Source organism: Salvelinus alpinus, chromosome 1 (genome assembly GCF_045679555.1).
Source record: "Salvelinus alpinus chromosome 1, SLU_Salpinus.1, whole genome shotgun sequence".
In the NCBI taxonomy this organism is placed as follows: Eukaryota; Metazoa; Chordata; class Actinopteri; order Salmoniformes; family Salmonidae; genus Salvelinus; species Salvelinus alpinus.
In genome coordinates this window covers 115,817,329-115,840,407 of record NC_092086.1, presented here as the reverse complement: position 1 = coordinate 115,840,407, position 23,079 = coordinate 115,817,329, and the positions used below count along the sequence as shown (strand labels likewise).

At 47.2% G+C, this 23,079-nt stretch overlaps 1 protein-coding gene and 1 pseudogene across 1 annotated transcript in view; one reads left to right on the top strand and one right to left on the bottom strand.

Moving 5' to 3' along the window:
• The window catches only part of LOC139540027 (collagen alpha-1(I) chain-like), a 38,994-nt pseudogene extending 35,940 nt beyond the window's left edge, over window positions 1-3,054 (top strand).
• The window catches only part of trabd2a (TraB domain containing 2A), a 143,321-nt gene that overhangs the window by 78,320 nt on the left and 41,922 nt on the right, over window positions 1-23,079 (bottom strand). The window contains exons 3-4 of the mRNA XM_071342374.1: window positions 7,148-7,294; window positions 5,347-5,521 (exon numbers count right to left, since the gene is read on the bottom strand). Of these exons, the coding sequence (XP_071198475.1) occupies window positions 5,347-5,521; window positions 7,148-7,294 (322 nt within the window). The remainder of the gene's footprint in view (window positions 1-5,346; window positions 5,522-7,147; window positions 7,295-23,079) is intronic.

Genomic DNA, 23,079 nt, shown 5'->3' with positions numbered 1-23,079 from the left:
ATAATAAACAGAGTAGCAGCAGGATAGATAATAAACAGAGTAGCAGCAGGATAGGTAATAAACAGAGTAGCAGCAGGATAGGTAATAAACAGAGTAGCAGCAGGATAGATAATAAACAGAGTAGCAGCAGGATAGATAACAAACAGAGTAGCAGCAGGATAGGTAATAAACAGAGTAGCAGCAGGATAGATAATAAACAGAGTAGCAGCAGGATAGATAATAAACAGAGTAGCAGCAGGATAGGTAATAAACAGAGTAGCAGCAGGATAGGTAATAAACAGAGTAGCAGCATGATAGATAATACAGACAGCGTGAAGAAGGCGCAACAGCGCCTCTTAAACCTCAGGAGGCTGAAGAAATTTGGCTTGTCATCTAAAACACTCACAAACTTTTACAGATGCACAATCGAGAGCGTCCCGTTGGGCTGTATCACCGCCTGGTACGGCAATTGCACCGCCCTCAACCGCAAGGCTCTCCAGAGGGTAGTGCGGTCTGCACAACTCATCACCGGGGGCAAACTACCTGCCCTCCAGGACATGAGGACAACAACCACCCAAGCCACTGCCTGTTCACCCCGCTATCATCCAGAAGGCAAGGTCAGTACAGGTGCATCAAAGCTGGGACCGAGAGACTGAAAAACAGCTTCTATCTCAAGGCCATCAGACTGTTAAACAGCCACCACTAACACTGAGTGGCTGCTGCCAACATACTGACTCAAATCTCTAGCCACTTTAATAATTAAAAATTGAAACTTAAATAAATGGATTTAATAATAATAAAGGTATCACACATTATTTTAAATAACACCACTTTAATAATGTTTACATATCCTACATTGCTCATCTCATATGTATAATTGTTATATATTACCGCATAGTCGTATCTAGAAGCACAAGCATTTCGCTACACTCGCATTAACATCTGCACACCACGTGTATGTGACCAATACAATTTGATTTGATTGCAAAGCCCTCACCATACATCTGCCTGTAGTTATTGAACTCAACCTGCAGGAGTCTTTCTTTTTTTAACCGTTATTTAACTTGGCAAGTCATTTAAGAACAAATTCTTATTTTCAATGACGGCCTAGGAACAGTGGATTAACTGCCTTGTTCAGGGGCAGAACGACAGATTTTTACATTGTCAGCTCAGGGGATTCGATCTTGCAACCTTTCAGTTACTAGTCCAACACTCTAACCACTAGGCTACCTGCCGCCCCTCCACTCTAACCACTAGGCTACCTGCCGCCCCTCCACTCTAACCACTAGGCTACCTGCCGCCCCTCCACTCTAACCACTAGGCTACCTGCCGCCCCTCCACTCTAACCACTAGGCTACCTGCCGCCCCATGTTGTGATGGAGCGGGAGGAAACAGCTGCGGGCAAGGTTCTGACAGATGGGTGTGTCTTAGTGGTGGCAAGGACACACCCAAAAAACACCCAATATCGAAGCACACCCCCAAGCCAACTCACGTTTGACTTCTGTCATGGCCGCCAGCAGTTCTTGAGGAGCAAGCCAAAAAACGAGGCCAAATCAGCGGGTGCAGTTTCCCTTTAAACCCTCCTCAGAACTCAACACACACACATATGAAGACGCACGCACGCATTCACGCACGCACGCACGCACTCACACACACACACACACACACACACACACACACACACACACACACACACACACACACACACACACACACACACACACACACACACACCACACACACACACACACACACACACACACACACTTTGGCTGGTGCTGGTCATCATTAACTAAAGGTGACGACATCGTCTCAAGGCTTCAGTTCACACCTCTGGGAAGCAGCACTTTAAAAGCAGAACAGCACTTTATATGCAGCTGTAAAACACATGATTACAGATGCTAAAATGGCGAGGTGGTAGTTGGAGGGGAGGAGGTAGTGTGAGGTAAGAGTGGCAGAGAGGGAGAGTCCTAACTCTCCAGAATGAGACTTGGCAGGAGTAGCCACAGCCCCCCCCCCCCCCCCCCGGCTCTCAGCCCCCAGCTCTCAGCCCCCGGCCCTCAGATATCAGCACTTAGCCCCCAGCTCTCAGCCTCCGGCCCTCAGCCCCCAGCTTTCAGCCCCCAGCCCTCAGATCTCAATCCCCAGCTCTCAGCCCTCAGCCCCCATCTCTCAGCCCCCAGCTCACAGTTATCAGCCCCAAGTCCTCAGCTCTCAGCCCCCAGCCCTCAGCTCTCAGCCCCCAGCTCTCAGCCCCCAGCCCTCAGCTCTCAGCCCTCAGCCCCAAGCCATCAGATCTCAGCCCTCAGCCCCCAGCCCTCAGCTCTCAGCCTTCAGCTCTCAGCCCCCAGCCATCAGATCTCAGCTGTCAGCCCTCAGCCCCCAGCACTGAGCTCTCAGCCCCAGCCCTCAGCCCTCAGCTCTCAGCCCTCAGCCCCCAGCCCTCAGATCTCAATCCCCAGCTCTCAGCCCTCAGCCCCCAGCTCTCAGCCCCCAGCTCACAGTTATCAGCCCCAAGTCCTCAGCTCTCAGCCCCCAGCCCTCAGCTCTCAGCCCCCAGCTCTCAGCCCCCAGCCCCAAGCCATCAGATCTCAGCCCTCAGCCCCCAGCCCTCAGCTCTCAGCCTTCAGCTCTCAGCCATCAGATCTCAGCTGTCAGCCCTCAGCCCCCAGCCCTCAGCCCTCAGCCCCCAGCCCTCAGCTCTCAGCCTTCAGCTCTCAGCCATCAGATCTCAGCTGTCAGCCCTCAGCCCCCAGCCCTCAGCCCCCAGCCACAGATCTCAGCCCTCAGCTCTCAACCCCCAGCCACAGATCTCAGCCCTCAGCTCTCAACCCCAGCCACAGATCTCAGCCCTCAGCTCTCAACCCCCAGCCACAGATCTCAGCCCTCAGCTCTCAACCCCCAGCACTCAGTTCTCAGCCCCCAGCCCTCCGCTCTCAGCCCTCAGCTCTCAGCCCCCAGCTTTCAGCCCTCAGATATCAGCTCTCAGCCCTCAGCCCCCAGCTTTCAGCCCTCAGATATCAGCTCTCAGCCCTTAGCCCTCGACCCTCTGCTCTCGTAGCTCCATCAATATGAACTCTCCAAAGTTCACACACTCTTTAAACATGCTCAGCTTCCAAGTCTCAGTTAAATGAACCAAACAATGTAGCAACAAGTAGATTCCTGAATTTCACTCCTAAATCTGAGAACGTTGCCATAAGGATTCCCAGCCAAAAGAGGTCGGCAGGTCAAAGAGAAGGACTACAATACATCCAGCCAACAGAGGTCGGCAGGTCAAAGAGAAGGACTACAATACATCCAGCCAACAGAAGTCGGCAGGTCAAAGAGAAGGACTACAATACATCCAGCCAACAGAGGTCGGCAGGTCAAAGAGAAGGACTACAATACATCCAGCCAACAGAGGTCGGCAGGTCAAAGAGAAGGACTACAATACATCCAGCCAACAGAGGTCGGCAGGTCAAAGAGAAGGACTACAATACATCCAGCCAACAGAGGTCGGCAGGTCAAAGAGAAGGACTACAATACATCCAGCCAACAGAGGTCGGCAGGTCAAAGAGAAGGACTACAATACATCCAGTCAACAGAGGTTGGCAGGTCAAAGAGAAGGACTACAATACATCCAGCCAACAGAGGTCGGCAGGTCAAAGAGAAGGACTACAATACATCCAGCCAACAGAGGTCTGCAGGTCAAAGAGAAGGACTACAATACATCCAGCCAACAGAGGTAGGCAGGTCAAAGAGAAGGACTACAATACATCCAGCCAACAGAAGTCGGCAGGTCAAAGAGAAGGACTACGATACATAATAGCGGAGGTCGGCAGGTCAAAGAGAAGGACTACAATACATCCAGCCAACAGAAGTCGGCAGGTCAAAGAGAAGGACTACAATACATCCAGCCAACAGAGGTCGGCGGGTCAAAGAGAAGGGCTACGATACATAATAGCGGAGGTCGGCAGGTCAAAGAGAAGGACTCCGATACATACTAGCGGAGGTCTTACATTTCTGTAGGGTTTGAATTTAACCTCCGTCAGTCTAGCTAAGCCCTCTCTATTCTGCACGTGCCATGCTCACAAAAAAACATTATTAAGCTGTTTGTTCTAAAGTAGCTTTAATCAGATTAAATTTTCCACTCGTTTAATTGACTGCCTGACCTGACCACGGTCTACACATGATCTAGAGGTGACCTCAGACTGAACCAAGATTAAGGATTTGTCCCAAATGGAACCCTATTCCCTATATAGTGCACTACTTTAGACCAGAGCCCTATGGAACCCTATTCTCTATACTGTATAGTGCACTACTTTAGACCAGAGCCCTATGGAACCCTATTCCCTATATAGTGCACTTCTTTAGAACAGAGCACATAGGGACTAGGTTGCGATTTGGGGTGTAGATGTTTGACTTCCGGCCTTGGAGAAGTGTTTTACCACCGTGCCGGGGAGTGAAGGAGTGAAGGAATGAAGGGAGGATAAAGAGAGGACATTTACAGTCTGCTCATAACCAATGGAGTAAAGATGATTCACTTTTCATAGCTCCATACTGAATCAAGCATTGGTCAAGTGGGCCCAATCATTAGAAAGGCAAACCACAACATTGTTGTAGGCCTATACACACCAACCTAGAAATCATGATCCTTTCCCATCATGTCTGACATTTAGAAGAGGGTAGTAGAACTCAACATCCCCATTTGTTTTTGTATTTATTAAGGATCCCCATTAGTTCCTGCCAAGGCAGCAGCTACTCTTCCTGGGGTTTATTATGGATCCCCATTAGTTCCTGTCAAGGCAGCAGCTACTCTTCCTGGGGTTTATTATGGATCCCCATTAGTTCCTGCCAAGGCAGCAGCTACTCTTCCTGTGGTTTATTATGGATCCCCATTAGTTCCTGCCAATGCAGCGGCTACTCTTCCTGGGGTTTATTATGGATCCCCATTAGTTCCTGTCAAGGCAGCAGCTACTCTTCCTGGGGTTTATTATGGATTCCCATTAGTTCCTGCCAAGGCAGCAGCTACTCTTCCTGTGGTTTATTATGGTTCCTCATTAGTTCCTGCCAAGGCAGCAGCTACTCTTCCTGGGGTTTATTATGGATCCCCATTAGTTCCTGCCAAGGCAGCAGCTACTCTTCCTGTGGTTTATTATGGATCCCCATTAGTTCCTGCCAATGCAGCGGCTACTCTTCCTGGGGTTTATTATGGATCCCCATTAGTTCCTGTCAAGGCAGCAGCTACTCTTCCTGGGGTTTATTATGGATCCCCTTTAGTTCCTGTCAAGGCAGCAGCTACTCTTCCTGGGGTCCAGCAGATAATAGCCCACCACCATCATCATCATCATCATCAAGACCCTCCTCCTCCTCATCATCATCACTGACCTGCTCCGAAGGCGAAGAAGAAGCTGTTGTCAGGGTGCTCCTCCATCAGAGCCTTGACCCTGTTCCCCATCCTGTCGTTCCTCTTGTAGATCAGTTCCTGTCTGAAGTAGCTGTCTATCTCCTGGGCCGTTATCTGTTCACTGGGGCGCAGGGTCACGTTGTTGAAGTTGGGGACCTGCAGAGGGATCATTTGCAAGTCATAAAGGACATATTACACTCCAGGAAGCACAACGTAATCATGATATTATAGCTGGTCATTCATTAAGCTGGAATCTGTTGACTGGGGAGCAAGGTCAGGTTGTTGAAGTTGGGGACCTTGACATGGGGCAGGGTTAGGGCAGGGTTAGGACAGGGTGGGGACAGGGTTATGACAGGGTAAGGGCAGGGTTGGGACAGGCTTAGGACAGGGTAAGAGCAGGGTAATGGCAGGGTTAGGACAGGGTTCGGACAGGGTTAGGACAGGGTTAGGACAGGGTGGGGACAGGGTTAGGACATGGTTAAGATAGGGTTAGGACAGTGTAAGGACAGGGTTATGACAGGGTAAGGGATAGGGCTCAGGGGTTGGGGTTATGGGTCAGGGTTAGAGGTTAGTGGTCAGAGGTAAGGACAGGGTTAGAGGTCTGAATTAGGGGTCAGAGGTCAGAGGTTGGGGTCAGGGTTATGGGTCAGGGTTAGGGGTCAGAGGTAAGGACAGGGTTAGAGGTCTGAATTAGGGGTCAGAGGTCAGAGGTTGGGGTCAGGGTTAGGGGTCAGGGTTAGAGGTTAGGGGTCAGAGGTAAGGACAGGGTTAGAGGTCTGAATTAGGGGTCAGAGGTCAGAGTCAGGTTTATGGGTCAGGGTTAGAGGTTAGGGGTCAGAGGTGAGGACAGGGTTAGAGGTCTGAATTAGGGGTCAGAGGTTGGGGTCAGGGTCAGGGTGGTTATAACTGACCTGTGAGGTGTGGTGGTTGTAACTGACCTGTGAGGTGTGGTGGTTGTAACTGACCTGTGAGGTGTCGTGGTTGTAACTGACCTGTGAGGTGTCGTGGTTGTAGTGTTAGGGGTTAGGGGTTGGGGTCAGGGTTAGGGGTCAGGGTGGTTATAACTGACCTGTGAGGTGTCGTGGTTGTAGTGTTAGGGGTTAGGGGTCAGGGTGGTTATAACTGACCTGTGAGGTGTCGTGGTTGTAGTGTTAGGGGTTAGGGGTCAGGGTGGTTATAACTGACCTGTGAGGTGTCGTGGTTGTAGTGTTAGGGGTTAGGGGTCAGGGTGGTTATAACTGACCTGTGAGGTGTCGTGGTTGTAGTGTTAGGGGTTAGGGGTCAGGGTGGTTATAACTGACCTGTGAGGTGTCGTGGTTGTAGTGTTAGGGGTTAGGGGTCAGGGTGGTTATAACTGACCTGTGAGGTGTCGTGGTTGTAGTGTTAGGGGTTAGGGGTCAGGGTGGTTATAACTGACCTGTGAGGTGTCGTGGTTGTAGTGTTAGGGGTTAGGGGTCAGGGTGGTTATAACTGACCTGAGAGGTGTCGTGGTTGTAGTGTTAGGGGTTAGGGGTCAGGGTGGTTATAACTGACCTGTGAGGTGTCGTGGTTGTAGTGTTAGGGGTTAGGGGTCAGGGTGGTTATAACTGACCTGTGAGGTGTCGTGGTTGTAGTGTTAGGGGTTAGGGGTCAGGGTGGTTATAACTGACCTGAGAGGTGTTGTGGTTGAAGATGATGGAGTTGAGGTCTCCACAGGGTTAGGGGTCAGGGTGGTTATAACTGACCTGTGAGGTGTCGTGGTTGTAGTGTTAGGGGTTAGGGGTCAGGGTGGTTATAACTGACCTGAGAGGTGTCGTGGTTGAAGATGATGGAGTTGAGGTCTCCACAGTTGTAGTGTTTGATGAGGTCCTCAGTGGTATAGGAGCCCTGCAGAATGCCTGCTCTCACACTCTCCTGCTGTACAAGGGTCTGGTTCAGGGCAAAGATCACCTGGAGATGGGGAAGATATGCACATTTAATCAATAATAAGAGGTAGGGAATCACATTTACTACATGAATCAATAATAAGAGGAAGGGAATCACATTTACTACATTAATCAATAATAAGAGGTAGGGAATCACATTTACTACATTAATCAATAATAAGAGGTAGGGAATCACATTTACTACATGAATCAATAATAAGAGGGAGGGAATCACATTTACTACATGAATCAATAATAAGAGGTAGGGAATCACATTTACTACATGAATCAATAATAAGAGGAAGGGAATCACATTTACTACATGAATCAATAATAAGAGGTAGGGAATCACATTTACTACATGAATCAATAATAAGAGAAAGGGATTCACATTTACTACATGAATCAATAATAAGAGGAAGGGAATCACATTTACTACATGAATCAATAATAAGAGGAAGGGAATCACATTTACTACATTAATCAATAATAAGAGGTAGGGAATCACATTTACTACATGAATCAATAATAAGAGGGAGGGAATCACATTTACTACATGAATCAATAATAAGAGGTAGGGAATCACATTTACTACATTAATCAATAATAAGAGGTAGGGAATCACATTTACTGCATGAATCAATAATAAGAGGAAGGGAATCACATTTACTACATTAATCAATAATAAGAGGTAGGGAATCACATTTACTGCATGAATCAATAATAAGAGGAAGGGAATCACATTTACTGCATGAATCAATAATAAGAGGTAGGGAATCCTTGCAAATATATATGTATAGTGGCCTCTGAATTATTGGCACCCAAGGTAAATATATATATATATATTTGTATAGTGCCCTCCTGAATTATTGACACCCTAAGTAAATATATATATATTTGTATAGTGCCCTCCTGAATTATTGACACCCTAGGTAAATATATATATATATATATATTTGTATAGTGCCCTCCTGAATTATTGACACCCTAGGTAAATATATATATAACTGTATAGTGCCCTCCTGAATTATTGACACTAGTGGACAATAACAGTTAGGCTTCTACTTCCAGTTTAAACATACCACATACATGTATGGACACAGTATTAATTTACAATAGTTATATTTTCTTAGTTTTTAGTCCCACCCTTCAGCTCCCCTCAACCCCTCCCATCTATCTCTGAACACCATCCAGTCCACCTTTCAGCTCCCCTCAACCCCTCCCATCTATCTTTGACCACCATCCAGTCCCATCCTTCAGCTCCCCTAAACCCCTCCCATCTATCTCTGAACACCATCCAGTCCCATCCTTCAGCTCCCCTCAACCCCTCCCATCTATCTCTGAACACCATCCAGTCCCATCCTTCAGCTCCCCTCAACCCCTCCCATCTATCTCTGAACACCATCCAGTCCCATCCTTCAGCTCCCCTCAACCCCTCCCATCTATCTCTGACCACCATCCAGTCCCTGTCTTCAGCTCCCCTCAACCCCTCCCATCTATCTCTGACCACCATCCAGTCCCATCCTTCAGCTCCCCTCAACCCCTCCCATCTATCTCCTAACACCATCCAGTCCCATCCTTCAGCTCCCCTCAACCCCTCCCATCTATCTCTGAACACCATCCAGTCCCATCCTTCAGCTCCCCTCAACCCCTCCCATCTATCTCTTAACACCATCCAGTCCCATCCTTCAGCTCCCCTCAACCCCTCCCATCTATCTCTGACCACCATCCAGTCCCATCCTTCAGCTCCCCTCAACCCCTCCCATCTATCTCTTAACACCATCCATTCCCATCCTTCAGCTCCCCTCAACCCCTCCCATCTATCTCTGAACACCATCCAGTCCCACCTTTCAGCTCCCCTCAACCCCTCCCATCTATCTCTGACCACCATCCAGTTCCATCCTTCAGCTCCCCTCAACCCCTCCCATCTATCTCTGAACACCATCCAGTCCCATCCTTCAGCTCCCCTCAACCCCTCTCATCTATCTCTGAACACCATCCAGTCCCATCCTTCAGCTCCCCTCAACCCCCCCCATCTATCTCTGAACACCATCCAGTCCCATCCTTCAGCTCCCCTCAACCCCCCCCATCTATCTCTGAACACCATCCAGTCCCATCCTTCAGCTCCCCTCAACCCCCCCCATCTATCTCTGAACACCATCCAGTCCCATCCTTCAGCTCCCCTCAACCCCCCCCATCTATCTCTGAACACCATCCAGTCCCATCCTTCAGCTCCCCTCAACCCCCCCCATCTATCTCTGAACACCATCCAGTCCCATCCTTCAGCTCCCCTCAACCCCCCCCCATCTATCTCTGAACACCATCCAGTCCCATCCTTCAGCTCCCCTCAACCCCCCCCATCTATCTTTGACCACCATCCAGTCCCATCCTTCAGCTCCCCTCAACCCCCCCCATCTATCTCTGAACACCATCCAGTCCCATCCACCCCTCAACCCCTCCCATCTATCTCTGAACACCATCCAGTCCCATCCTTCAGCTCCCCTCAAACCCCCCCCATCTATCTCTGAACACCATCCAGTCCCATCCTTCAGCTCTCCTCAACCCCTCCCATCTATCTCTGAACACCATCCAGTCCCATCCTTCAGCTCCCCTCAACCCCTCCCATCTATCTCTGAACACCATCCAGTCCCATCCTTCAGCTCCCCTCAACCCCCCCCATCTATCTTTGACCACCATCCAGTCCCATCCTTCAGCTCCCCTCAACCCCCCCCATCTATCTTTGACCACCATCCAGTCCCATCCTTCAGCTCCCCTCAACCCCCCCCCCCATCTATCTCTGAACACCATCCAGTCCCATCCTTCAGCTCCCCTCAACCCCCCCCCATCTATCTCTGAACACCATCCAGTCCCATCCTTCAGCTCCCCTCAACCCCCCCATCTATCTCTGAACACCATCCAGTCCCATCCTTCAGCTCCCCTCAACCCCCCCCCCATCTATCTCTGAACACCATCCAGTCCCATCCTTCAGCTCCCCTCAACCCCCCCCCCATCTATCTCTGAACACCATCCAGTCCCATCCTTCAGCTCCCCTCAACCCCCCCCATCTATCTCTGAACACCATCCAGTCCCATCCTTCAGCTCCCCTCAACCCCCCCCCATCTATCGCTGAACACCATCCAGTCCCATCCTTCAGCTCCCCTCAACCCCCCCCATCTATCTCTGAACACCATCCAGTCCCATCCTTCAGCTCCCCTCAACCCCCCCATCTATCTCTGAACACCATCCAGTCCCATCCTTCAGCTCCCCTCAACCCCCCCCATCTATCTTTGACCACCATCCAGTCCCATCCTTCAGCTCCCCTCAACCCCCCCCCCCATCTATCTCTGAACACCATCCAGTCCCATCCTCCCCTCAACCCCACCCATCTATCTCTGAACACCATCCAGTCCCATCCTTCAGCTCCCCTCAACCCCTCCCATCTATCTCTGAACACCATCCAGTCCCATCCTTCAGCTCCCCTCAACCCCTCCCATCTATCTCTGAACACCACCCAGTCCCATCCTTCAGCTCCCCTCAACCCCTCCCATCTATCTCCTAACACCATCCAGTCCCATCCTTCAGCTCCCCTCAACCCCTCCCATCTATCTCTGAACACCATCCAGTCCCATCCTTCAGCTCCCCTCAACCCCTCCCATCTATCTCTGAACACCATCCAGTCCCATCCTTCAGCTCCCCTCAACCCCTCCCATCTATCTCTGAACACCATCCAGTCCCATCCTTCAGCTCCCCTCAACCCCTCCCCCCATCTATCTCTGAACACCATCCAGTCCCATCCTTCAGCTCCCCTCAACCCCTCCCATCTATCTCTGAACACCATCCAGTCTCATCCTTCAGCTCCCCTCAACCCCTCCCATCTATCTCTGAACACCATCCAGTCCCATCCTTCAGCTCCCCTCAACCCCCCCCATCTATCTTTGACCACCATCCAGTCCCATCCTTCAGCTCCCCTCAACCCCCCCCATCTATCTTTGACCACCATCCAGTCCCATCCTTCAGCTCCCCTCAACCCCCCCCCCATCTATCTCTGAACACCATCCAGTCCCATCCTTCAGCTCCCCTCAACCCCCCCCCATCTATCTCTGAACACCATCCAGTCCCATCCTTCAGCTCCCCTCAACCCCCCCCATCTATCTCTGAACACCATCCAGTCCCATCCTTCAGCTCCCCTCAACCCCCCCCCCATCTATCTCTGAACACCATCCAGTCCCATCCTTCAGCTCCCCTCAACCCCCCCCCATCTATCTCTGAACACCATCCAGTCCCATCCTTCAGCTCCCCTCAACCCCCCCCATCTATCTCTGAACACCATCCAGTCCCATCCTTCAGCTCCCCTCAACCCCCCCCCATCTATCGCTGAACACCATCCAGTCCCATCCTTCAGCTCCCCTCAACCCCCCCCATCTATCTCTGAACACCATCCAGTCCCATCCTTCAGCTCCCCTCAACCCCCCCATCTATCTCTGAACACCATCCAGTCCCATCCTTCAGCTCCCCTCAACCCCCCCCATCTATCTTTGACCACCATCCAGTCCCATCCTTCAGCTCCCCTCAACCCCCCCCCCCATCTATCTCTGAACACCATCCAGTCCCATCCTCCCCTCAACCCCTCCCATCTATCTCTGAACACCATCCAGTCCCATCCTTCAGCTCCCCTCAACCCCTCCCATCTATCTCTGAACACCATCCAGTCCCATCCTTCAGCTCCCCTCAACCCCTCCCATCTATCTCTGAACACCACCCAGTCCCATCCTTCAGCTCCCCTCAACCCCTCCCATCTATCTCCTAACACCATCCAGTCCCATCCTTCAGCTCCCCTCAACCCCTCCCATCTATCTCTGAACACCATCCAGTCTCATCCTTCAGCTCCCCTCAACCCCTCCCATCTATCTCTGAACACCATCCAGTCCCATCCTTCAGCTCCCCTCAACCCCTCCCATCTATCTCCTGAACACCATCCAGTCCCATCCTTCAGCTCCCCTCAACCCCTCCCCCCATCTATCTCTGAACACCATCCAGTCCCATCCTTCAGCTCCCCTCAACCCCTCCCATCTATCTCTGAACACCATCCAGTCCCATCCTTCAGCTCCCCTCAACCCCTCCCATCTATCTCTGAACACCATCCATAGTTTCTAATTCAAGATATACATCATTCAAGATATACATCATTCAAGATATACATCATTCAAGATACACATTTTTTTGGCTAAGAGTATTATTATATTATTGATCGATTGACTTTTCAGATCACCCAGCAGTGCTATCTGCAGAGTTAACTCAAGGTAAATGTTGTGATTCTTCAGCCATTCCTGAACCTGCGACCAAAAACAAGCTACATATGGACAGTACCAAAACAAGTGAACTAATGATTCTGTCTGTTCGCAGCAAATTCTGCAGAGCTGGGATGGTTTGGTTTCTCCCATATATATATAACACTTTATTGGCTGCAAGAATTTTGTATAATAATTTTAAGTGAAAAAGTCAAAGTTTGAATTGAAAAACTCCAAGGATCACAGTTGTAGAATTGAAGAAGTTGGTTACATCTTGGGGACACCGAGTCTCCAAAAATATAATTAGACGCCACCTCCGTAGGCCGTCATTGTAAATAAGAATTTGTTCTTAACTGACTTGCCTAGTTAAATAAAGGTTAAATAAAAAATAAGAAAAAACTCAATGCCAACAAGTTATTTGGAAGGGTTGCCAGAAAGAAAAACTCTGCTTTCACCAAAACACAAACGTAAGAGACTGGAGTTGACTAAATGTCATTGGAACCAGGTGCTATGGTCTGATAAGACTAAAATAGAGCTTATTGGCAACAAACACCAGAGTATAGTGGTGGATCTGTGTAGTATAGTGGTGGATCTGTGTAGTATAGTGGTGGATCTGTGTAGTATAGTGGTGGATCTATGTAGTATAGTGGTGGATCTGTGTAGTATAGTGGTGGATCTATGTAGTATAGTGGTGGATCTGTGTAGTATAGTGGTGGATCTGTGTAGTATAGTGGTGGATCTGTGTAGTATAGTGGTGGATCTATGTAGTATAGTGGTGGATCTGTGTAGTATAGTGGTGGATCTGTGTAGTATAGTGGTGGATCTGTGTAGTATAGTGGTGGATCTGTGTAGTATAGTGGTGGATCTGTGTAGTATAGTGGTGGATCTGTGTACTATAGTGGTGGATCTGTGTAGTATAGTGGTGGATCTGTGTAGTATAGTGGTGGATCTGTGTAGTGTAGTGGTGGATCTGTGTAGTATAGTGGTGGATCTGTGTAGTATAGTGGTGGATCTGTGTAGTATAGTGGTGGATCTGTGTAGTATAGTGGTGGATCTGTGTAGTATAGTGGTGGATCTGTGTAGTATAGTGGTGGATCTGTGTAGTATAGTGGTGGATCTGTGTAGTATAGTGGTGGACCTGTGTAGTATAGTGGTGGATCTGTGTAGTATAGTGGTGGATCTGTGTAGTATAGTGGTGGATCTGTGTAGTGTAGTGGTGGATCTGTGTAGTGTAGTGGTGGATCTGTGTCGTATAGTGGTGAATCTGTGTAGTATAGTGGTGGATATGTGTAGTATAGTGGTGGATCTGTGTAGTATAGTGGTGGATATGTGTAGTGTAGTGGTGGATATGTGTAGTGTAGTGGTGGATCTGTGTAGTATAGTGGTGGATCTGTGTAGTATAGTGGTGGATATGTGTAGTATAGTGGTGGATCTGTGTAGTATAGTGGTGGATCTGTGTAGTGTAGTGGTGGATCTGTGTAGTGTAGTGGTGGATCTGTGTCGTATAGTGGTGAATCTGTGTAGTATAGTGGTGGATATGTGTAGTATAGTGGTGGATCTGTGTAGTATAGTGGTGGATCTGTGTAGTATAGTGGCGGATCTGTGTAGTGTAGTGGTGGATATGTGTAGTGTAGTGGTGGATCTGTGTAGTATAGTGGTGGATCTGTGTAGTATAGTGGTGGATCTGTGTAGTATAGTGGTGGATCTGTGTAGTATAGTGGTGGATCTGTGTAGTATAGTGGTGGATCTGTGTAGTATAGTGGTGGATCTGTGTAGTATAGTGGTGGATCTGTGTAGTATAGTGGTGAATCTGTGTAGTATAGTGGTGGATCTGCGTAGTATAGTGGTGGATCTGTGTAGTATAGTGGTGGATCTGTGTAGTATAGTGGTGGGTCTGTGTAGTATAGTGGTGAATCTGTGTAGTATAGTGGTGGATCTGTGTAGTATAGTGGTGGATATGTGTAGTATAGTGGTGGATCTGTGTAGTATAGTAGTGGATCTGTGTAGTATAGTGGTGGGTCTGTGTAGTATAGTGGTGGATCTGTGTAGTATAGTGGTGGATCTGTGTAGTATAGTGGTGGATCTGTGTAGTGTAGTGGTGGATCTGTGTAGTGTAGTGGTGGATCTGTGTCGTATAGTGGTGAATCTGTGTAGTATAGTGGTGGATATGTGTAGTATAGTGGTGGATCTGTGTAGTATAGTGGTGGATCTGTGTAGTATAGTGGCGGATCTGTGTAGTGTAGTGGTGGATATGTGTAGTGTAGTGGTGGATCTGTGTAGTATAGTGGTGGATCTGTGTAGTATAGTGGTGGATCTGTGTAGTATAGTGGTGGATCTGTGTAGTATAGTGGTGGATCTGTGTAGTATAGTGGTGGATCTGTGTAGTATAGTGGTGGATCTGTGTAGTATAGTGGTGGATCTGTGTAGTATAGTGGTGAATCTGTGTAGTATAGTGGTGGATCTGCGTAGTATAGTGGTGGATCTGTGTAGTATAGTGGTGGATCTGTGTAGTATAGTGGTGGGTCTGTGTAGTATAGTGGTGAATCTGTGTAGTATAGTGGTGGATCTGTGTAGTATAGTGGTGGATATGTGTAGTATAGTGGTGGATATGTGTAGTATAGTGGTGGATCTGTGTAGTATAGTGGCGGATCTGTGTAGTATAGTGGCGGATATGTGTAGTATAGTGGTGGATCTGTGTAGTATAGTGGTGGATATGTGTAGTATAGTGGTGGATATGTGGAGTATAGTGGTGGATCTGTGTAGTATAGTGGTGGATCTGTGTAGTATAGTGGTGGATCTGTGTAGTATAGTGGTGGATCTGTGTAGTATAGTAGTGGATCTGTGTAGTATAGTGGTGGGTCTGTGTAGTATAGTGGTGGATCTGTGTAGTATAGTGGTGGATCTGTGTAGTATAGTGGTGGATCTGTGTAGTGTAGTGGTGGATCTGTGTAGTGTAGTGGTGGATCTGTGTCGTATAGTGGTGAATCTGTGTAGTATAGTGGTGGATATGTGTAGTATAGTGGTGGATCTGTGTAGTATAGTGGTGGATCTGTGTAGTATAGTGGTGGATCTGTGTAGTGTAGTGGTGGATATGTGTAGTGTAGTGGTGGATATGTGTAGTATAGTGGTGGATCTGTGTAGTATAGTGGTGGATCTGTGTAGTATAGTGGTGGATCTGTGTAGTATAGTGGTGGATCTGTGTAGTATAGTGGTGGATCTGTGTAGTATAGTGGTGGATCTGTGTAGTATAGTGGTGGATCTGTGTAGTATAGTGGTGGATCTGTGTAGTGTAGTGGTGGATCTGTGTAGTGTAGTGGTGGATCTGTGTAGTATAGTGGTGGATCTGTGTAGTATAGTGGTGGATCTGTGTAGTATAGTGGTGGATCTGTGTAGTATAGTGGTGGATATGTGGAGTATAGTGGTGGATCTGTGTAGTATAGTGGTGGATCTGTGTCGTACAGTGGTGAATCTGTGTAGTATAGTGGTGGATATGTGTAGTATAGTGGTGGATATGTGTAGTATAGTGGTGGATCTGTGTAGTATAGTGGTGGATCTGTGTAGTATAGTGGTGGATCTGTGTAGTATAGTGGTGGATCTGTGTAGTATAGTGGTGGATCTGTGTAGTATAGTGGTGGATCTGCGTAGTATAGTGGTGAATCTGTGTAGTATAGTGGTGAATCTGTGTAGTATAGTGGTGGATCTGTGTAGTATAGTGGTGGGTCTGTGTAGTATAGTGGTGGATCTGTGTAGTGTAGTGGTGGATCTGTGTAGTATAGTGGTGAATCTGTGTAGTATAGTGGTGGATCTGTGCAGTATAGTGGTGGATATGTGTAGTATAGTGGTGGATCTGTGTAGTATAGTGGTGGATCTGTGTAGTATAGTGGTGGCTCTGTGTAGTATAGTGGTGGATCTGTTGAGTATAGTGGTGGATCTGTGTAGTATAGTGGTGGATCTGTGTAGTATAGTGGTGGATCTGTGTAGTATAGTGGTGGATCTGTGTAGTATAGTGGTGGATCTGTGTAGTATAGTGGTGGATATATGTAGTATAGTGGTGGATCTGTGTAGTATAGTGGTGGATCTGTGTAGTATAGTGGTGGATCTGTGTAGTATAGTGGTGGATCTGTGTAGTATAGTGGCGGATATATGTAGTATAGTGGCGGATCTGTGTAGTATAGTGGCGGATATGTGTAGTATAGTGGTGGATCTGTGTAGTATAGTGGTGGATCTGTGTAGTATAGTGGTGGATATGTGTAGTATAGTGGTGGATATGTGTAGTATAGTGGCGGATCTGTGTAGTATAGTGGTGGATCTATGTAGTATAGTGGTGGATCTGTGTAGTATAGTGGTGGATATGTGTAGTATAGTGGTGGATCTGTGTAGTATAGTGGTGAATCTGTGTAGTATAGTGGTGGATCTGTGTAGTATAGTGATGGATCTGTGTAGTATAGTGGTGGATCTGTGTAGTATAGTGGTGGATCTGTGTAGTATAGTGGTGGATCTGTGTAGTATAGTGGTGGGTCTGTGTAGTATAGTGGTGAATCTGTGTAGTATAGTGGTGGATCTGTGTAGTATAGTGGTGGATATGTGTAGTATAGTGGTGGATATGTGTAGTATAGTGGTGGATCTGTGTAGTATAGTGGTGGATCTGTGTAGTATAGTGGTGGATATGTGTAGTATAGTGGTGGATCTGTGTAGTATAGTGGTGGATCTGTGTAGTATAGTGGTGGGTCTGTGTAGTATAGTGGTGGATCTGTGTAGTATAGTGGTGGATCTGTGTAGTATAGTGGTGGATCTGTGTAGTATAGTGGTGGATCTGTGTAGTATAGTGGTGGGTCTGTGTAGTATAGTGGTGGATCTGTGTAGTATAGTGGTGGATCTGTGTAGTGTAGTGGTGGATCTGTGTAGTATAGTGGTGGATCTGTGTAGTATAGTGGTGGATATGTGTAGTGTAGTGGTGGATATGTGTAGTATAGTGGTGGATATGTGTAGTATAGTGGCGGATATGTGTAGTATAGTGGTGGATCTGTGTAGTATAGTGGTGGATCTGTGTAGTATAGTGGTGGATATGTGTAGTATAGTGGTGGATATGTGTAGTATAGTGGTGGATCTGTGTAGTATAGTGGTGGATCTATGTAGTATAGTGGTGGATCTGTGTAGTATAGTGGTGGATATGTGTAGTATAGTGGTGGATCTGTGTAGTATAGTGGTGAATCTGTGTAGTATAGTGGTGGATCTGTGTAGTATAGTGGTGGATCTGTGTAGTATAGTGGTGGATCTGTGTAGTATAGTGGTGGATCTGTGTAGTATAGTGGTGGATCTGTGTAGTATAGTGGTGGATCTGTGTAGTATAGTGGTGGATATATGTAGTATAGTGGTGGATCTGTGTAGTGTAGTGGTGGGTCTGTGTAGTATAGTGGTGGATCTGTGTAGTATAGTGGTGGATCTGTGTAGTATAGTGGTGGATATGTGTAGTATAGTGGTGGATCTGTGTAGTATAGTGGTGGATCTGTGTAGTATAGTGGTGGATCTGTGTAGTATAGTGGTGGGTCTGTGTATTATAGTGGTGGATCTGTGTAGTATAGTGGTGGATCTGTGTAGTATAGTGGTGGATCTGTGTAGTATAGTGGTGGATCTGTGTAGTATAGTGGTGGGTCTGTGTAGTATAGTGGTGGATCTGTGTAGTATAGTGGTGGATCTGTGTAGTGTAGTGGTGGATCTGTGTAGTATAGTGGTGGATCTGTGTAGTATAGTGGTGGATCTGTGTAGTGTAGTGGTGGATCTGTGTAGTATAGTGGTGGATCTGTGTAGTATAGTGGCGGATATGTGTAGTATAGTGGTGGATCTGTGTAGTATAGTGGTGGATCTGTGTAGTATAGTGGTGGATATGTGTAGTATAGTGGTGGATCTGTGTAGTATAGTGGTGGATCTATGTAGTATAGTGGTGGATCTGTGTAGTATAGTGGTGGATCTGTGTAGTATAGTGGTGGATCTGTGTAGTATAGTGGTGAATCTGTGTAGTATAGTGGTGGATCTGTGTAGTATAGTGATGGATCTGTGTAGTATAGTGGTGGATCTGTGTAGTATAGTGGTGGATCTGTGTAGTATAGTGGTGGGTCTGTGTAGTATAGTGGTGGATCTGTGTAGTATAGTGGTGGATCTGTGTAGTATAGTGGTGGATCTGTGTAGTATAGTGGTGGATCTGTGTAGTATAGTGGTGGATCTGTGTAGTGTAGTGGTGGGTCTGTGTAGTATAGTGGTGGATCTGTGTAGTATAGTGGTGGATCTGTGTAGTATAGTGGTGGATCTGTGTAGTATAGTGGTGGATATGTGTAGTATAGTGGTGGATCTGTGTAGTATAGTGGTGGATCTATGTAGTATAGTGGTGGATCTGTGTAGTATAGTGGTGGATCTGTGTAGTATAGTGGTGGATCTGTGTAGTATAGTGGTGAATCTGTGTAGTATAGTGGTGGATCTGTGTAGTATAGTGATGGATCTGTGTAGTATAGTGGTGGATCTGTGTAGTATAGTGGTGGATCTGTGTAGTATAGTGGTGGATCTGTGTAGTATAGTGGTGGATCTGTGTAGTATAGTGGTGGATCTGTGTAGTATAGTGGTGGATCTGTGTAGTATACTGGTGGATCTCGGTAGTATAGTGGTGGATATATGTAGTATAGTGGTGGATCTGTGTAGTGTAGTGGTGGGTCTGTGTAGTATAGTGGTGGATCTGTGTAGTATAGTGGTGGATCTGTGTAGTATAGTGTTGGATATGTGCAGTATAGTGGTGGATCTGTGTAGTATAGTGGTGGATCTGTGTAGTATAGTGGTGGATCTGTGTAGTATAGTGGTGGATCTGTGTAGTATAGTGGTGGATCTGTGTAGTATAGTGGTGGATCTGTGTAGTATAGTGGTGGAATTCTATGCCATCAAAAGAAACGTAAAATTCGACATACAAATTAGGATCTGGCTAAAAATACTTGAATCAGTTATAGAACCCATTGCCCTTTATAGTTGTGAGTTCTGGGGTCCACTTACTAACCAATAATTCACAAAATGGGACAAACACCAAATTGAGACTCTACATGCAGAATTCTGTAAAAATATCCTCTGTGTACAACGTAAAATACCCAATAATGTATGCATAGCAGAATTAGACCGATACACGTTAATTATCAAAATCCAGAAAAGAGCTGTTAAATTCTACAACAACTTAAAAGGAAGTGATTCCCAAACCTTCCATAACAAAGCCATCATCTACAGAGAGATGAACCTGGTGAAGAGTCCTCTAAGCAAGCTGGTCCTGGGGCTCTGTTCACAAACACAAACACACCCCACAGAGCCCCAGGACAGCAACACAATTAGACCCAACCAAATCATGAGAAAACAAGAAGAGAATTACTTGACACATTGGAAAGAATTTACAAAAAAAATGAGCAAACTAGAATGCTATTTGGCCCTAAACAGAGAGTACACAGTGGCAGAATACCTGACCACTGTGACTGACCCAAACTTAAGGAAAGCTTTGACTATGTACAGACTCAGTGAGCATAGCCTTGCTATTGAGAAAGGCCACCATAGGCAGACCTGGCTCTCAAGAGAAGACAGGCTATGTGCACACTGCCCACAAAATGAGGTGGAAACTGAGCTGCACTTCCTAACCTCCTGCCAAATGTATGACCATATAAGAGAGAAATATTTCCCTCAGATTACACAGATCCACAATTTTTTTGAAAGCAAATCGAATTTTGATCAACTCCCATATCTACTGGGTGAAATACCACAGTGTGACATCACAACAGCAATATGTGTGACCTGTTGCCACAAGAAAAGGGCAACCAGTGAAGAACAAACACCATGATAAATACAACCCATATTTTCCCTTTTGTACTTTAACTATTTGGACATAGTATGATATTTATAATGTCTTTATTCTTTTGGAACTTTTGTGAGTGTAATGTTTACTGTTAATTTGTATTGTTTATTTCTCTTTTGTTTATTATCTACTTCACCTGCTTTGGCAATGTTAACATATGTTTACCATGCCAATAAAGCCCTTAAATTGAAAATTGAATTGAGAGAGAGAGAGAGAGAGAGAGAGAGAGAAAGGAGAGGAGAGGAGAGGAAGAGAGAGAGAGAGAGAGAGAGAGAGAGAGGGAGAGAGAGAGAGAGAGAGAGAGAGAGAGGAGAGAGAGAGGAGAGGAGAGGAGAGGAGAGGAGAGGAGAGGAGAGAGAGAGAGAGAGAGAGAGAGAGAGAGAGGATAGTAGAGGGAGGAGAGTAGAGAGAGAGAGAGAGAGAAGAGTAGAGAGAGAAAAGTAATGAGAGAGAGAGAGAGAGAGAGAGAGAGAGAGGATAGTAGAGGGAGGAGAGTAGAGAGAGAGAGAGAGAGAGAGAGAGAGAGAGAGAGAGAGAGAGAGAGAGAGAGAGAGAGAGAGAGAGAGAGAGAGAGAGAGAGAAGAGTAGAGAGAGAAAAGTAATGAGAGAGAGAGAGAAAATAAGAGGAAAATGCCCCCACTGACCCACAGCATGACCCCAAGAGAGAAGGGATCAGAGGAGGAACTGTCATTCGTTCAACTCTCCCCTCTCCTCTTCTCCTCTCTCTCTCTCTCTACCTTGCTGTTGTGATGCACACTGCGGTATTTCACCCAGTAGATATGGGGGTTTATCAAGATTGGATTTGTTTTCAAATTCTTTGTGGGTCTGTGTAATCTGAGGGAAATATGTGTCTCTAATATGGTCATACATTGGGCAGGAGGTTAGGAAGTGCAGCTCAGTTTCCACCTCAGTTTGTGGGCGGTGTGCACATAGCCTGTCTTCTCCTGAGAGCCAGGTCTTCCTACGGCGGCCTTTCTCAATAGCAAGGCTATGCTCACTGAGTCTGTACATAGTCCTAACAACATCCGGCGCCGAAACGAGATGGCCGCCTCGCTTCGCGTTCCTTGGAAAATATGCAGTATTTTGTTTTTTTATGTGTTATTTCTTACATCGGTACCCCAGGTAATCTTAGGTTTCATTACATACAGTCGGGAGGAACTACTGAATATACGATTAACGTCAACTCATCATCGTTCCTACCAGGAATATGACTTTCCCGAAACGGATCCAGTGTTTTGCCTTCCACCCAATACAATGGATCTGATCCCAGCCGGCGACCCTGTGCGACGCCGTAAAAGGGGCAAACGAGGCGGTCTCCTGGCCAGGCTTCGGAGACGGGCACATCGCGCTCCACTCCCTAGCATACTACTCGCCAATGTCCAGTCTCTTGACAATAAGGTTGATGAAATCCGAGCACGGGTAGCATTCCAGAGAGACATCAGGGATTGCAACGTGCTCTGCTTCACGGAAACATGGCTAACTCAAGAGACGCTAACGGAGTCGGTGCAGCCAGCTGGTTTCTTCATGCATCGCGCCGACAGAAACAAACATCTTTCTGGTAAGAAGAGGGGCGGGGGGGTATGCCTTATGATTAACGAGACGTGGTGTGATCATCATAACAACACACAGGAACTCAAGTCATTCTGTTCACCTGATCTAGAACTCCTCACAATAAAATGTCGACCGTATTATCTACCAAGGGAATTCTCTTCAATCATAATCACAGCCGTATATATTCCCCCCCAAGCAGACACATCGATGGCCCTGAACGAACTTTATCTGACTCTTTGTAAACTGGAAACCACACACCCTGAGGCTGCATTCATCGTAGCTGGGGATTTTAACAAGGCTAATCTAAAAACAAAACTCCCTAAATTCTATCAGCATATCGATTGTGCTACCAGGGCTGGAAAAACCCTAGATCATTGTTATACTAATTTCCGCGACGCATATAAGGCCCTCCCCCGCCCCCCTTTCGGAAAAGCTGACCACGACTCCATTTTGTTGATTCCGGCCTACAAACAGAAACTAAAACAACAAGCTCCCGCGCTCAGGTCTGTTCAACGCTGGTCCGACCAATCTGATTCCACGCTTCAAGACTGCTTCGATCACGCGGATTGGAATATGTTCCGCATTGCGTCCAACAACAATATTGATGAATATGCTGATTCGGTGAGCGAGTTCATTAGGAAGTGCATTGACGATGTCGTACCCACAGCAACGATTAAAACATTCCCAAACCAGAAACCGTGGATTGACGGCAGCATTCGCGTGAAACTGAAAGCGCGAACCACTGCTTTTAACCAGGGCAAGGTGACCGGAAGCATGACCGAATACAAACAGTGTAGCTATTCTCTCCGCAAGGCAATCAAACAGGCTAAGTCCCAGTACAGAGACAAAATCGAGTCGCAATTCAACAGCTCAGACACAAGAGGTATGTGGCAGGGTCTACAGTCAATCACGGATTACAAAAAGAAAACCAGCCCCGTCGCGGACCAGGATGTCTTGCTCCCAGACAGGCTAAACAACTTTTTTGCCCGCTTTGAGGACAATACAGTGCCACTGACACGGCCCCCTACCAAAACCTGCGGGCTCTCCTTCACTGCAGCCGAGGTGAGTAAAACATTTAAACGTGTTAACCCTCGCAAGGCT